Source organism: Scyliorhinus canicula, chromosome 17 (genome assembly GCF_902713615.1).
Source record: "Scyliorhinus canicula chromosome 17, sScyCan1.1, whole genome shotgun sequence".
Lineage (NCBI taxonomy): Eukaryota > Metazoa > Chordata > Chondrichthyes > Carcharhiniformes > Scyliorhinidae > Scyliorhinus > Scyliorhinus canicula.
In genome coordinates, this window is record NC_052162.1 from 129089435 (window position 1) to 129105281 (window position 15847).

At 53.9% G+C, this 15847-nt stretch overlaps 1 protein-coding gene across 1 annotated transcript in view; it reads right to left on the reverse strand.

Annotated features, from left to right (window-relative positions):
- LOC119951622 (ubiquitin carboxyl-terminal hydrolase CYLD-like) overlaps window positions 1–13075 on the reverse strand; it is a gene marked incomplete at its 5' end in the record, with an annotated part of 64251 nt that extends 51176 nt beyond the window's left edge. The window contains 3 exons of the mRNA XM_038774803.1: window positions 594–699; window positions 9887–10192; window positions 12845–13075. Of these exons, the coding sequence (XP_038630731.1) occupies window positions 594–699; window positions 9887–10192; window positions 12845–13075 (643 nt within the window). The remainder of the gene's footprint in view (window positions 1–593; window positions 700–9886; window positions 10193–12844) is intronic.
- Window positions 13076–15847: the final 2772 nt, after the last annotated feature.

A 15847-nucleotide genomic window follows, 5' to 3' on the forward strand; every position in this document is an offset into this window, starting at 1 on the left:
CCCCCACCCCCCACTTTGCTCCTGTGGGAATTCCAAAGACTGACCATCCTCCTGGACAGGAAGCTCCTCCCTGCCTCCGTCCTCAATTAGGATGTGCGTTGTATCAGGGGCAGCACGGTGGCGCGGAGGTTAGCATTGCTGCCTCATGGCGCCGAGGTTCCAGGTTCGATCCCGGCTCTGGGTCACTGTCCGTGTGGAGTTTGCACATTCTCCCCGTGTCTGCGTGGGTTTCGCCCCCACAACCCAAAGATGTGCAGGGTAGGTGGATTGGCCACGCTAAATTGCCCCTTAATTGGAAAAAAAAAAGAATTGGGCGCTCTAAAATTGAATTAAAAAGATAGACGCCCAAATCCCGCGGGGACCTGGGAGTGAGGGCCAGCTACGGGATGGCGGCAAAGGCCCTCCCAAACTGACGAAAGATGTCGCGCAATGCGCTTGGGAGGCTTTTGAAACTGTTTGTGGTGTGGGTCACGTGTTTCCCCAATGGTGGGACCCAGTTGAGTCCTGGGGTGGGTGGGTGAGGAGGGGGGGGGGGGTGGGGCTGCGACAGCAAGGGATGGTGCCGACACGCCGGGGGGGGGGGGGGTCCTTACCAGGATGTACGTCGCGAAGGGGCAGCAAGATTCCGTAATCTGGGTCGGTAATGGTACATAACTGCCGACCGTCGACCCAGCCGTCCCAATTGCCAACAGGACAATCCTGGTCCGGGGAAGAGAAACACGAGAAAAGACGTCAAATACGGACATTCCTGAATGTGTCTCAATGACACCAACTCATCGCAGGGGAACATCCTTCTCCAATACCCCTCCCCCCTCACTCTGAGGTAATATCACTCTCCAATACCCCCTCCCCCCCTCACTCTGGGGTGATATCACTCTCCAATACCCCTCCCCCCTCACTCTGGGGTAATATCACTCTCCAATACCCCTCCCCCTCACTCTGGGGTAATATCACTCTCCAATACCCTCTCCCCCTCACTCTGGGGTAATATCACTCTCCAATACCCCTCCCCCCTCACTCTGGGGTAATATCACCCTCCAATACCCTCCCCCCTCACTCTGGGGTAATATCACTCTCCAATACCTCTCCCCCCTCACTCTGGGGTAATATCACTCTCCAATACCCCCTCCCCCCTCACTCTGGGGTAATATCACTCTCCAATACCCCTCCCCCCTCACTCTGGGTAATATCACTCTCCAATACCCCTCCCCCCTCACTCTGGGGTAATATCACTCTCCAATACCCCTCTCCCCCTCACTCTGGGGTAATATCACTCTCCAATACCTCTCCCCTCACTCTGGGGTAATATCACTCTCCAATACCCCCTCCCCCCTCACTCTGGGGTAATATCACTCTCCAATACCCCTCCCCCCTCACTCTGGGGTAATATCACTCTCCCGATACCCCTCTCCCCTCACTCTGGGGTAATATCACCCTCCAATACCCCTCTCCCCCTCACTCTGGGGTAATATCACTCTCCAATACCCCTCTCCCCCTCACTCTGGGGTAATATCACTCTCCAATACCTCTCCCCTCACTCTGGGGTAATATCACTCTCCAATACACCTCCCCCCTCACTCTGGGGTAATATCACTCTCCAATACCCCTCCCCCCTCACTCTGGGGTAATATCACTCTCCAATACCCCTCCCCCCTCACTCTGGGGTAATATCACTCTCCAATACCCCTTCCCCCTCACTCTGGGGTAATATCACTCTCCAATACTCCTCCCCCCTCACTCTGGGGTAATATGACTCTCCAATACCCCTCCCCCTCACTGGGGTAATATCACTCTCCAATACCCCTCCCCCTCACTGGGGTAATATCACTCTCCAATACCCCTTCCCCCTCACTCTGGGGTAATATCACTCTCCCGATACACCTCTCCCCTCACTCTGGGGTAATATCACTCTCCAATACCCCTCCCCCCCTCACTCTGGGGTAATATCACTCTCCAATACCCTCCCCCTCACTCTGGGGTAATATCACTCTCCAATACCCCTCCCCCCTCACTCTGGGGTAATATCACTCTCCAATACCCTCCCCCCTCACTCTTGGGGTAATATCACTCTCCAATACCCCTCCCCCCTCACTCTGGGGTAATATCACTCTCCAATACCCCTCCCCCCTCACTCTGGGGTAATATCACTCTCCAATACCCCTCCCCCCTCACTCTGGGGTGATATCACTCTCCAATACCCTCCCCCCTCACTCTGGGGTAATATCACTCTCCAATACCCCTCCCCCCTCACTCTGGGTAATATCACTCTCCAATACCCCTCCCCCCTCACTCTGGGGTAATATCACTCTCCAATACCCCTCCCCCCTCACTCTGGGGTAGTATCACTCTCCAATACCCCTCCCCCCTCACTCTGGGGTAATATCACTCTCCAATACCCCTCTCCCCTCACTCTGGGGTAATATCACTCTCCAATACCCCTCCCCCCTCACCCTGGGGTAATATCACTCTCCAATACCCCTCCCCCTCACTCTGGGGTGATATCACTCTCCAATACCCCTCCCCCCTCACTCTGGGGTGATATCACTCTCCAATACCCCTCTCCCCCTCACTCTGGGGTAATATCACTCTCCAATACCCCTCCCCCTCACTCTGGGGTAATATCACTCTCCAATACCCCTCCCCCCTCACCTCTGGAGTAATATCACTCTCCAATATCCCTCCCCCCTCACTCTGGGGTGATATCACTCTCCAATACCCCTCTGTCCTCAGTGTGGTGTACCACCTGTAGGCCCGCAGAGCGGTTCTGGGGCCTGTTTGGTAGCAGTGTGATGAATGTAGAAATTGTTATATATAGGCCGGCAATCTCTTCTTTTGGGAACTAAGACCCCACGCCTGCCGGAAAACGGGCAAGAATCTCTCCGGACCTTTTCCTCGAAAAAGCGAGGAAAAGCGATCCGAGTGAGGGGGGAGGGGTATTGACACGGCGGAGCCACACAGCGGGCCCGTGTATAGTAAGGTAGGTCCCCTACAAATCGCGATGGTCTGCCGATCGCGGGCCTGGCCACCGTTGAGGCCCTCCCCTCCCGAGTCAGATTCCCGCCCCCCCCCCACCAGGACGGCCACCACGGCCGCAGGTCCGAGCTCTCGCCGGGTGGTACCAGATGTAAACCACGGCGGCGGGAGTTCGGCCGGTAGACCACAGAGGATCGCCGCGGAGGCCTGTTCCAACTGTCCTCCGACCGGCGCCGTGCCGACCACTGACGGGTGAGCGGAGAATAGCGGAAGCACCGTCGTGCGGGATTTCCGACGTGAACGTCTATTCTCCGCCCCCACGCCGTGCGCAATTCCGGCGCGGAGGGTCGAAGAATGCCTCCCATCATTCCTGTTTATTCTCTTATTTCTGCTTTCTTTTATTTTTCCGTTATCATTTTTAATCCATGGGTGACTAATGGACCTGTGTCTTTAAGTCAAGCAGCAGTGAGAATGAGGAACTGAGAAGTTACAGGAGTGAGCGAACACTCTGCTAGTTTCTGGTCGTTTGAACAGGAGCTTCAGATCTTTCAGCACCAGAAAGGGAGATGGGGTGGGACTCGGTTTCATTGATTGGCTGGGGCCCAAAAGGTTGTACTCTGCCCGGTAACAGGTGGTGATTGTTGGTTAATTCACTTACGTTGGGACTCCGGGGCCTGTGGGGCTGGAATTGACTGTGCTCTCGCCCAGGGTGTCGTAACGCTGAGCAGGGCCATGAAACTGATACAGATTATGTAATTAATGGGAGGAGCCAGGTCTGTCTGCAGTTTTCCAATCTGCTACAAAATTTTATGTTGAACAGCAGTTTGCCATTGGATTTGAGTCTGACAAGACAGAAGGATTTTCAAGTTTATCCAAGAGTTTCTCTCTCCAAAGGGCCTGCACAGATAAGCAAGTAACCCCGATTGTCAACTTTATTTATAAGTGGCATTTGAACTGTTTGGGTAGCTTGGCTGAATTATTTATAGTGAATGTCTCAGGTGCAAGTTTAATATTACCTTGTGTTTAAGAACTGTTTAACTGATAATTGTAAAACTATATCTATGATGCTAATGTGGTTAATTCTGTGTTTAAATTAAAGTTTGTTTGAACTTTAAAGTTAGCAATTGGTCAGAGTCATCACTCCTGAGACAAGGGGCTGGATTCTCTGTTTCTGCGGCTAAGTGCCGATGCCGACATGGGACACTTGGGCCGGGATTCTCCGATCCCACTCCGGGTCGGAGAATGGCCGGGAGGGTGCGCACATCCCGCCACACCGCTCTGACACCGGGCGCCGATTCTCCGGTGACCGGAGAATCAGTGCCAATTGTGGCAGCGCGGTCACCGGTCAGGGGTCATTTTGCCCGGGGGCCGGCGCGGAGATGGCCGTGGCGCGCATGAGTGGACCCGCGGCGGGCAGGCTTTCAGTGATGGAGCAGCGCACAGCACTCCGCCGCCGTTCTAACCCCTTGGGAAGGTGTGAATGCCCGGGGCCTGGAGGCCTGTTGAGGCCGGCGTCGCTCGTGCCGGTTCTGATGCCGTCGTCAACACTTGGCCGGGATTTCGGAGAATCCCGGCCTTGGTGTTTCACGACTGGCAAACCGGCGCGAACCACTCACTGATGCCGGTACTGGTCAGGGGCCTAGCACCGGCACCGCATGAAACGCCTGCGCAAAACGGCCGGAGGATTGCCGGGTCTCGCGCCGCGCATGCGCACGACTGACGACCTGCCGCCGTCGTGCCGTACAACATAACGGCGGCTGTGTGCATAACCTAACCTGCCAACCGTGACCACCCCCCCCAACAGTGCCCCCCCCCCCCCCCCAGCCCTCGCAGCAGCACAAGCCCCCCCTCCCCCCCCGGCCAGCAGAATAGATCCCGGCCGAGTGTGGCAACACAGTCCGCAGCCGGCAAACCCTGGTTCCTGACCACTGGGGCCACACTTGTCCCGCGCCGTCGGGAACTCTGTCCAGCTGGGGCAGAGCGTCGCTGGCGGGCCGGCCAATGATGTGCCAGCACCGCCGAAACGCGTCACGATGACATCAGTTTGGAGGGGGGGGGTGTGGAGCACGGCTGACCAGCGTCAATCTGGCGCTGGCCCCGATTTCGGCGCGACAATCCATTCTCCGCTCGATCGCCGAGCACGATTTCGGTGTCGGGCGACGCAGAATCCGACCCAGAGTATCCATCCCTCAGTTTTAGTGTTGACTACCATTTCGTAGTCTGCCTCAAATATTTTGCGTCAATAAACTTAACATGATCAGAAGCCATTCTGCACGAACATTGACAGAAGCAGCCATCACAACAACTGAAGCAGTGATTGCATTACTGGAAACCAACCAGATTTGTGAGATAGACAGCCTTGATTGTGAGACATGTCATGTGAGTGTACCTTTAAGAAATGGATGTTTAAGCGATGTACCTTTAAGAAATGGATGTTTAAGCGATGTACCTTTAAGAAATGGAGCAGCTCATATTACTGAAGTGATGTCAGAGGGTGGGGGGAGCTGAGCTGAGCTCACTTCTGCTTTTGGTTTCAGGTTTGAGAGAGAGCAGCTGAAAAGTGCCTGGCTGGTTTACTGTGAGCTGTTTGAAAGGAGAAAGCAGGTTTGAGGAGAAAGCTGGGAGTGTTTGTGTGTTTTGCAAAAAGCTGCAAGAAGAAAACACGGAACTGGTCTGTTGATGTCTGAAAATCCGAAGACTATAAGTATATTGAATGTAACCTCATATCTGTTGTTAAAGGTGAAGTCTTTTGGAGGTGTGAAGGAACATTTTGAGGGATTATTTAGTGTTGTATTATTTTTGGGGTTATCTTTGAAGTAAGGGGTGTTAAGAGATCCAATGTTTATTTCAAAAGGTTAAGTTGAATTCATGGAATAAACATTGTTTTGTGTTTAAAAACCCACGTGTCCATAATTGTAATACCACACCTGGGGAACAAGCCGTGTGCTTCAAAAGCAATAATACATTAAAGGGGGAGGTTGGTTGAACGCCATGATACATTCTGGGGTTCTGGAAACACCGCTCCCATAACAGACAATTAAAGAATAAGTAATTGATCAATAGGTGCAGTAGTGAGGCTGGTAAAATAACATGCAGCTTATGGGCTGCATGATGGGAGAGAGGGGAAAGACGGACGAGCTCCTCATGGCCGAAGATGGTCATTAAAAGGTCTGGACAGCAGATAGTGGAGAGTTGGGGGAAGGGAGGCACTCACCTTACCGCTGCTACCTGCGTGCACCCCCCCCCCCCCGGAGAAGAAGCCGCACGGTGCCCACCGGCACCGTCAAACACTTCCACGCCCCGTGGGAACCACGGTGCCTGGGAGGGGGCGGTGCCTGGGGTGTATCATCACACCCCTTCCCCGGGAAACGCCTGAAGCGTGCCGGGCAGACATGGTGCGCTCCCTCCCCAAGACCCTCATCCCGCCCCCTCTCCACCCTCTCCTGGCTCCTTGACTGCCCGCTACCTGGGCCTGTTCGCGGCCAGGCCCAGGGGCAGGTTCACAAGGAAGTCCTCCTCCTCCTCCTCCTCCACCATCCCTTTCCACGCCGAGTGACCGAAGCTTAGGAGCATGGGGCTAACAGGCGAATAGGTGTCATTCAAAATGCCCGATGATACATCAGGCAGGCAGTTATGTCAATAAATGATTAGGCCAACTCAAGATAAGGGATATCACTGAAGGTTCGCTGAGGGTGAAGACAATGAGCACGTAATTAGCTGTAACCCCAAGGGCTTAATTCACCTTGACAAACGATAGGCCAATTGGCTATTTCCAGAAATTGGCTAAGGTGGGCCTCTGTACCTTTAGGGTGTAAAAATGAAAGTGTCGAGAAGACGCCTTTGTTATCAACATTTGCGGAGCCATCGCTTCGCGTCCTGGTCTGAGGAGGGAGGGCGGCAAGGTGGCACAGTGGTTAGCACTTTTGCCTCACAGCTCCAGGGTCCCAGGTTCAATTCTGGCCTCGGTTGACTGTCTGTGCGGAGTCTGCACGTTTTCCCCGTGTGTGCGTGGGTTTTCCTGCGGGTGCTCCGGTTTCCTCCCACAGTCCAAAGATGTGCGGGTTAGGTGGATTGGCCGTGCTAAAATTGCCCCGTATGTCAAAAAGGTTAGGTTGGGTTATGGGGATAGGGTGAAAGTGTGGGCTTAAGGACGGTACTCTTTCCACGGGCCAGTGCAGACTCGATGGGCTGAATGGCGCCCTTCTGCACTGTAAATTCTATGATATGGCTGGTGAGAAGTCTGTTCAATTGTAAACTCTTACTGTTGATCACTGTTAATTAACATTTCATCTTTCTGACCTGTTAATTTTTAACGGTTAATGAGCTCTCGGGATTCGCAAATTCAAGGGCGGCACAGTGGTGCAGTGGTTAGCACTGCTGCCTCACAGCTCAAAGGACCTGATTCAATTCTGACCTCGGGTGACTGTCTGTGTGGAGTTTGCACTTTCCCCCTGTGTCTGCTCCAGGTAATTTCCTCCGGGTGCTCCGGTTTCCTCTCGCAGTCCAAAGATGTGCAGGTCAGGTGGATTGGGCATTCTAAATTGCCCCTTAGTGTCCAAAGGTTAGGTGGGGTTACGGGGACAGGGTGGAGGTGTGGGCTTAAGTAGGGTGCTCTTTCAAGGGCCGGTGTAGTCTCGATAGGCCGAATAGCCTCCTTCTGCACTGTACGTTCCATGACTTGCTGACTCTATGAAGTGTTCTTTCTTGTGCGGACGACTAGGTCAAAAGAAGCTGGTGTGATTTACGATTGGGGAGTTGTTGCAAATTAGCTGAACCCCCCCCCCTCGCACCCCCTCGCTCCCCCCCTCCCCCTCGCCCCCCCTCGCCCCCCCCCCACTCCCCCCCCACCCCCACCCCAAGCATCACCCCAAACAATACACCCTCTTGAGACTCCTCGGAATGTACGAGAGTCGCTGATAAACACAATCGGGATATAACGAGAAACGTACGTCCCGGGGAGAACAGTGAGAATGGCCACAGGATTTACTTACAAGTATCAACAACGGCGGAAGCATGTGCGCTGCTTGTTCTGGACTGCGTCCATCCTGAGACAACACCTCACCCTGGGGAGATTCCCCTTCCCCGACTCTGAGTCCCGATTGGACACCCCATTCAGGTGACCCTTACTCTGCTGTGTGGCCCTTTAAGCAGTGGTGGCCAATCTTTGGCCCGGGGGGGAAGGAGTCACATGCGGGCCATCTGAGTGACGGACTCCACGGGACATTTGTGCAGGGTCGCTACATTCCGTTAATTTACGTCCGCGTGGTTTTTTTTTTCCTGCCGGTCTGACTTAAATGATTCGCACGAAAAGTCAAGTCAAAGTGAAGTGAGGGCGCGGGACGATAGCGCACAACATTGATCATGAGGGCCATGCGCTCCCGCTGCGTGCAAACAGGCGTAAGTGATCGCATGGCGGCACAGTAAATAGCGCTGTTGCCTCACAGCGCCAGGGACCTGGATTCGATTCTGACCTTGGATGACTGTCTGTGTGGAGTTTGCACGTTCTCCCCGTGTCTGTGTGGGTTTCCTCCCACAGGGCAAAATGTGCAGTTTAAGTGGGATTGGCCATGTTAAATTGCCCTTCGTGTTCAAAAATGTGCAGGTTAGAGAATGGATCGGGCGGGGTACTGGGCCTGTGAAGGGGGCTCTTTCAGAGGGTTGGTGCAGACTTGATGGACCGAATGGCCTCCTTCTGCACTGTAGGAATTCAGTGGTTCTTCTGACTATTTATTTTGCTGTCATTCCATTTGTATTTGGTGACGGTTCTTATAGAGTTTCACAGAATTTACGGTGCAGAAGGAGGCCATTCGGCCCATCGAGTCTGCACCGGCTCTTGGAAAGAGCACCCCACCCAAGCCCACACTCCACCCTATCCCCATAACCCCACCCAACACTAAGGGCAATTTAGGACACTACGGGCAATTTATCATGGCCAATCCACCTAACCTGCACATCTTTGGACTGTGGGAGGAAACCGGAGCACCCGGAGGAAACCCACGCAGACACGGGGAGAACATGCAGACTCCGCACAGACAGTGACCCAAGCCGGGAATCGAACCTGGGACCCTGGCGCTGTGAAGCAATTGTGCTAACTACTATGCTACCATTGTGTTAATGTATAAACGATTAAGTGTTTTCCATAACCTCCTTACAAAATATTCGGCACACATTAAACGTATTTGATCTTATTCAAGGGGCCGTGGTTAGCGAACGAGCCCCATTTCAATCTTGTGGCCCGCTAAGAACAAGGAGGGGCCACTCATGCAGCCCACTCGCTGGCCGAGGTTGCCCACTGCTGCCTTACACGGCCAATCACCACCAGCGTGGGAGCCACTGCCAGAGGTTGAGGTGAATCGTATTGATTTGAGGGATAGACCCATGAGGGAGAAAGGAATAGAAGGATATATAAGAGGGTGGGGGTAGCAGGAGAGGAGCAGGGAGGAGGTTCAGGTGGTGCGATCGACAGCAGACATCTCCCTCAGGGAGATATCCGGTTAGGCTGGAGAGAAGTGAATTAGACATAAACCATGGCCGGCCTGCACTGATAGCTGACACCCCCCCCCCCCCCCCACTCACTTCCTGTGGTGATATGATTTGCATAGCTGTCTGCCATTGGTGCAGAACACCGGCTTACCATTGGCCCTGGACGGTCATGTGCCTCTCGACCGATTGGTTGAGACCAGTCATGTGACAGCTCTCCGATTGGTCGAGAGGCTGAGTTAACCACACCTCCTTACCGAGGTATAAATAGTCGAAGCGCCCTGGCGGTCGTCCATTTTATTGTAGACAACCGCAGGGCTGAGTTCTAGCTTATTAAGGCCGAACTTTTGTATAGCAACTCGTCTCTCGTGCGATTGATGGCTCACCAACCTCCCGCGAGGATTCTCAGAAGCACCATGAGGGCATGACTTACCAGCTGGATTCCCACGTAAACGCCGCCCTCGGCCTTACCCGAGCAGGCTCCACAGTACTTGACCTGCCCGAACCTCAGGGTGCCCGCTTGCTTGAAGTAGACCCGGCTGCCCGGCTGGAGGGCAGGGGCCTGTCGCCCAGTCAGCTCGCTCCTGCAGGGGTCGCCCCCCGCCCGCCCCTGAACTCGGGCCTCCTCGTCAGGCTCCAGCCTACAGGCTGCCACGAACACACCTCCGTTCTCGGCGCAGCTGAAGAAACGCTTCTTGTTCCAGAGTCCGTCCGTGTAGCCCTTCCTGGAGTCTGCACCCTGCAAGAGAGCGTGGGGATTAGCAGGACCAGGGGCCGGAAAACAAGCATACAGCCTAACCCCTGGGTTACAATCCTTCAAATGCCTTCTAACAGTGCCGTCTCACTCAGACTGGTCTCTGAGAGCCAGCTCCTCTTCCTCAGTCCCCTCTCTCTCAGGGAGATATCTGTACACTGACTGGTGTATCTCAGTCCCCTCTCTCTCAGGGAGATATCTGTACACTGACTGGTGTCTCTCAGTCCCCTCTCTCTCAGGGAGATATCTGTACACTGACTGGTGTCTCTCAGTCCCCCCTCTCTCAGGGAGATATCTATCCACTGACTGGTGTCTCTCAGTCCCCTCTCTCTCTCAGGAAGATATCTGTACACTGACTGGTGTCTCTCAGTCCCCCCTCTCTTTCAGGGAGATATCTGTACACTGACTGGTGTCTCTCAGTCCCCTCTCTCTCAGAGAGATATCTGTACACTGACTGGTGTCTCTCAGTCCCCTCTCTCTCAGGGAGATATCTGTACACTGACTGGTGTCTCTCAGTCCCCTCTCTATCAGGGAGATATCTGTACACTGACTGGTGTCTCTCAGTCCCCTCTCTCTCAGGGAGATATCTGCACACTGACTGGTGTCTCTCAGTCCCCTCTCTCTCAGGGAGATATCTGTACACTGACTGGTGTCTCTCAGTCCCCTCTCTCTCTCAGGGAGATATCTGTACACTGACTGGTGTCTCTCAGTCCCCTCTCTCTCAGGGAGATATCTATACACTGACTGGTATCTCTCAGTCCCCTCTCTCAGGGAGATATCTGTACACTGACTGGTGTCTCTCAGTCCCCTCTCTCTCAGGGAGATATCTGTACACTGACTGGTGTCTCTCAGTCCCCTCTCAGGGAGATATCTGTACACTGACTGGTGTCTCTCAGTCCTCTCTCTCTCACGGAGATATCTGTACACTGACTCGTGTCTCTCAGTCCCCTCTGTCTCAGGGAGATATCTGTACACTGACTCGTGTCTCTCAGTCCCCTTTCTCTCGGGGAGATATCTGTACACTGACTGGTGTCTCTCAGTCCCCTCTCTCTCTCAGGGAGATTTCTGTACACTGACTGGTGTCTCTCAGTCCCCTCTCTCTCAGGGAGATATCTGCACGCTGACTGGTGTCTCTCAGTCCCCTCTCTCTCAGGGAGATATCTGTACACTGACTGGTGTCTCTCAGTCCCCTCTCTCTCTCAGGGAGATATCTGTACACTGACTGGTGTCTCTCAGTCCCCTCTCTCTCAGGGAGATATCTGTACACTGAATGGTGTCTCTCAGTCCCCCCTCTCTCTCAGGGAGATATCTGTACACTAACTGGTGTCTCTCAGTCCCCTCTCTCTCAGGGAGATATCTATACACTGACTGGTATCTCTCAGTCCCCTCTCTCTCAGGGAGATATCTGTACACTGACTGGTGTCTCTCAGTCCCCTCTCGCTCAGGGAGATATCTGTACACTGACTGGTGTCTCTCAGTCCCCTCTCAGGGAGATATCTGTACACTGACTGGTGTCTCTCAGTCCTCTCTCTCTCACGGAGATATCTGTACACTGACTGGTGTCTCTCAGTCCCCTCTGTCTCAGGGAGATATCTGTACACTGACTCGTGTCTCTCAGTCCCCTTTCTCTCGGGGAGATATCTGTACACTGACTGGTGTCTCTCAGTCCCCTCTCTCTCAGGGAGATTTCTGTACACTGACTGGTGTCTCTCAGTCCCCTCTCCCTCAGGGAGATATCTGTACACTGACTGGCGTCTCTCAGTCCCCTCTCTCTCAGGGTGATATCTGTACACTGACTGGTGTCCCTCAGTCCCCTCTCCCTCAGGGAGATATCTGTACACTGACTGGTGTCTCTCAGTCCCCTCTCTCTCAGGGAGATATCTGAACAGTGACTGGTGTCTCTCAGTCCCCTCTCTCTCTCAGGGAGATATCTGCACACTGACTGGTGTCTCTCAGTCCCCTCTCTCTCAGGGAGATATCTGTACACTGACTGGTGTCTCTCAGTCCCCTCTCTCTCAGGGAGATATCTGTACACTGACTGGTGTCTCTCAGTCCCCTCTCTCTCAGGGAGATATCTGTACATTGACTGGTGTCTCTCAGTCCCCTCTCTCTCAGGGGGATATCTGTACACTGACTGGTGTCTCTCAGTCCTCTCTCTCTCAGGGAGATATCTGTACACTGACTGGTGTCTCTCAGTCCTCTCTCTCAGGGAGATATCTGTACACTGACTGGTGTCTCCCAGTCCCCTCTCCCTCAGGGAGATATCTGTACACTGACTGGTGTCTCTCAGTCCCCTCTCCCTCAGGGAGATATCTGTACACTGACTGGTGTCTCTCAGTCCCCTCTCTCTCAGGGAGATATCTGTACACTGACTGGTGTCTCTCAGTCCCCTCTCTCTCAGGGAGATATCTGTACACTGACTGGTGTCTCTCAGTCCCCTCTCTCTCTCTCAGGGAGATATCTGTACACTGACTGGTGTCTCTCAGTCCCCTCTCTCTCAGGGAGATATCTGTACACTGACTGGTGTCTCTCAGTCCCCTCTCTCTCAGGGAGATATCTGTACACTGACTGGTGTCTCTCAGTCCCCCTTCTCTGTGAAACAAAATTCCCATTGAGTGATAAAGAAGGCTCAATTACCAGGAATTCGATGCCAAAATATACTCCGGAATGTTTGCTGACGGGTCCTCGGTAACGGACTACACCCTGGGCCCACTCCTCGGAGGAGGAGCTCATCCTGACGCGGACCCTCGTGCCGGGTGTCAGCCCCCCGGCCCAGGCCAGCCAGGGCCCGTTGGCTGACAGGGCCAGCCTCTTCTCGGGGTCGCTCACTCCCCTCCAGAAGCTCGAAGGCCGGTCGCTCCAGCCGCCTCACCTCCCTCTCCTCCACCAGCAGCCTCTGGCCCGTGTCTAGGCCCCGCAGCCTCAGCGGAGCCTTCCTGCCTGCCGGGCGGCCTGGCTCTCGGGCGCTCTCTGCCCCCGCCCCGGTCAGCAGGCTCCCCTTGGCCACAACCGCCGAACCGGACTGCCAGTCGTTGATCAAGATGCAGAGGGGTCCCGGCTGTCTGGAACTCCCCATCGTAGCCTCCATCTTGGATGTCAGCGGGGGATGGGGGGCCGGGGAGGGGAGGGCGTGAATTTGGAAGGCTGTGGGAAAAAGAGAGAGAATTCATTTGAAAACAATGACCCTGCTTTTAATTCCTTTCGTCTTTTTGTGATTTTCCCCGTCCCTCCCTCCTTTCTTCCTCGCCAGGCCTACTCTCTCCTTCTCCCCTCACCCCCGACTGACAATTCCTCCTTCCTGCTGTGCTGCCGAGTGGGGGAGGGGAGGAAGATGGGCTTTGCCTCCGAGGACTTCGGCCCACAGGGCCCTGTTTCGCCTCGTGAGGCCTATCGTCAGCCAGGATAGAGAGTCAACCCCACCGGGAAACACCGGTGCGGGAGTGGGCCAACCGACCCTCCGAGCTCGCTCCGCCATGCGACACAGCGCTCATGGCCGATCCTCGATCTCAGTGCCATATTCAAAACCAATCTCTCCTGGCACTCCGGCCAGCCCGGTATCGGCCTCGTGAACCTCCGCTGCACTCCCTCTGTGGCAAGTTATCCCTTTCTCAGGGAGGGAGGGCCAAAACTGCGCACAATACCCCCAGGCGTGGTCTCACCAAGGCCCAGTACAACTGCAGTAAGACATTGTGGTGAACACCACTGGTGATATATTGCACAATACATTGATGCACCGTCAATTACCACCAGGCGAGAATGGGGGAACAATCGAGGCTTTATTGCGCCAGATGTTGTGCCTCCTGTAGCTGGAACCAGAATGGCTGCAGCTCGGAGCGCACACACTTTTATACGCCGCCTGCGGGGCGGAGCCAGCAGGCTGGGATTTACCGCCGTACCTGTAATATACGGGCAGTGCCGTAATGCATACAATATATCACTAGTGGTGTTCACCACGACATCTCTACTTCTGAACTCAACTCCTGTTGCAATGAAGGCCAACGTACCATTTGCCTTCCTCGCCGCTTGCCGACCCGCTTCTACATTGACTGGTGCACAAGGACAACCAGGCCCCTTGTCTGTCCGCACTTGCCAATACATCGCCATTTAAATAAAACTCTACCGTTCTGTTTCTCACACTGCAGTGTATAAATTCAGTGAGCCACATTGTACTGCATCTGCCAGGCGTTTGCTCACTCACTCAACTTATCCAAACCAGCTAGAAGTCCCTGTGCATCCCCCTTACAATTCCACCCAGCTATGGTGCTGTCAGCTAACTTGGAAATGTTACATTGGGTCCCCTCATCGAGGTAATTTATAAATATCGTAAACAGCTTGGGTCCCAGCACTGATCCAGGCAGGAGCCCTCTTGTCGTAGCTTGCCACTCAGAAAATGACCCATTTATTCCCATTCTCAGTTAAGCAGCATTTCACTTGCATCTCTTCCAATTTGGTCCGTTAGGGCATTAGTCGATTAGGGCAGCACGGTAGCATTGTGGATAGCACAATGGCTTCACAGCTCCAGGGTCCCAGGTTCGATTCCCAGCTTGGGTCACTGTCTGTGCGGAGTCTGCACGTCCTCCCCGTGTGTGCGTGGGTTTCCTCCGGGTGCTCCGGTTTCCTCCCACAAGTCCCGAAAGATGTGCAGGTTAGGTGGATTGGCCATGATAAATTGCCCTTAGTGTCCAAAATTGCCCTTAGTGTTGGGTGGGGTTACTGGGTTATGGGGATAGGGTGGAGGTGTGGACCTTGGGTAGGGTGCTCTTTCCAAGAGACGGTACAGACTCGATGGGCCGAATGGCCTCCTTCTGCACTGTAAATTCTATGAACTGTAAATTCGCTGCTCCCAATGTGGTCTCTATATCGGAGAGACCAAACGCAGACTGGGTGATCGCTTTGCTGAGCATCTTCGGTCTGTGTGCATTCAGGACCCCGACCTTCCCGTTCCTGGCCATTTTAACACAAGACCCAGCTCCCATGCCCACATGTCTGTCCTTGACCTGCAGCAATGTTCCAGTGAAGCTCAACGCAATCTGGAGGAGCAACATCTCATCTTCCGGTTAGGCACGCTACAGCCTTCCAGTCTCAACATCAAATTCAACAACTTCAGATGATCAGCCCCACCTCGGCCCATTTGTTTTCATTTCATTTTAACAGTCTTTTACCCCCCCCCCCAACCTTATCCACCTTTCCTGCACCTTTCTCCTCTTTGCTTCCCCCTTCCCCTCCCCCCACATCTGCAGTTTACCCTCTGATATTAGTTTCTCTGCTGTTTGGCCTTTCACATCTTTTGTTCTCTCTGGGGACTGCCATTAACACTCTTTCCCCTTGGTTTCTGTGGCCATTAACACTCTTTCCCCTTGGTATCTGTGGCCATTAACACTCTTTCCCCTTAGTTTCTGTGGCCATTAACACTCTTTCCCCATGGTTCCTGTGGCCATTAACACTCTTTCCCCTTGGTTTCTGTGGCCATTAACACTCTTTCCCCTGGGTTTCTGTGGCCATTAACACTCTTTCCCCTTGGTTTCTGTGGCCATTAACACTCTTTCCCCTTGGTTCCTGTGGCTATTAACACTCTTTCCCCTTGGTATCTGTGGCCATTAACACCCTTTCCCCTTGGTATCTGTGGCCATTAACACTCTT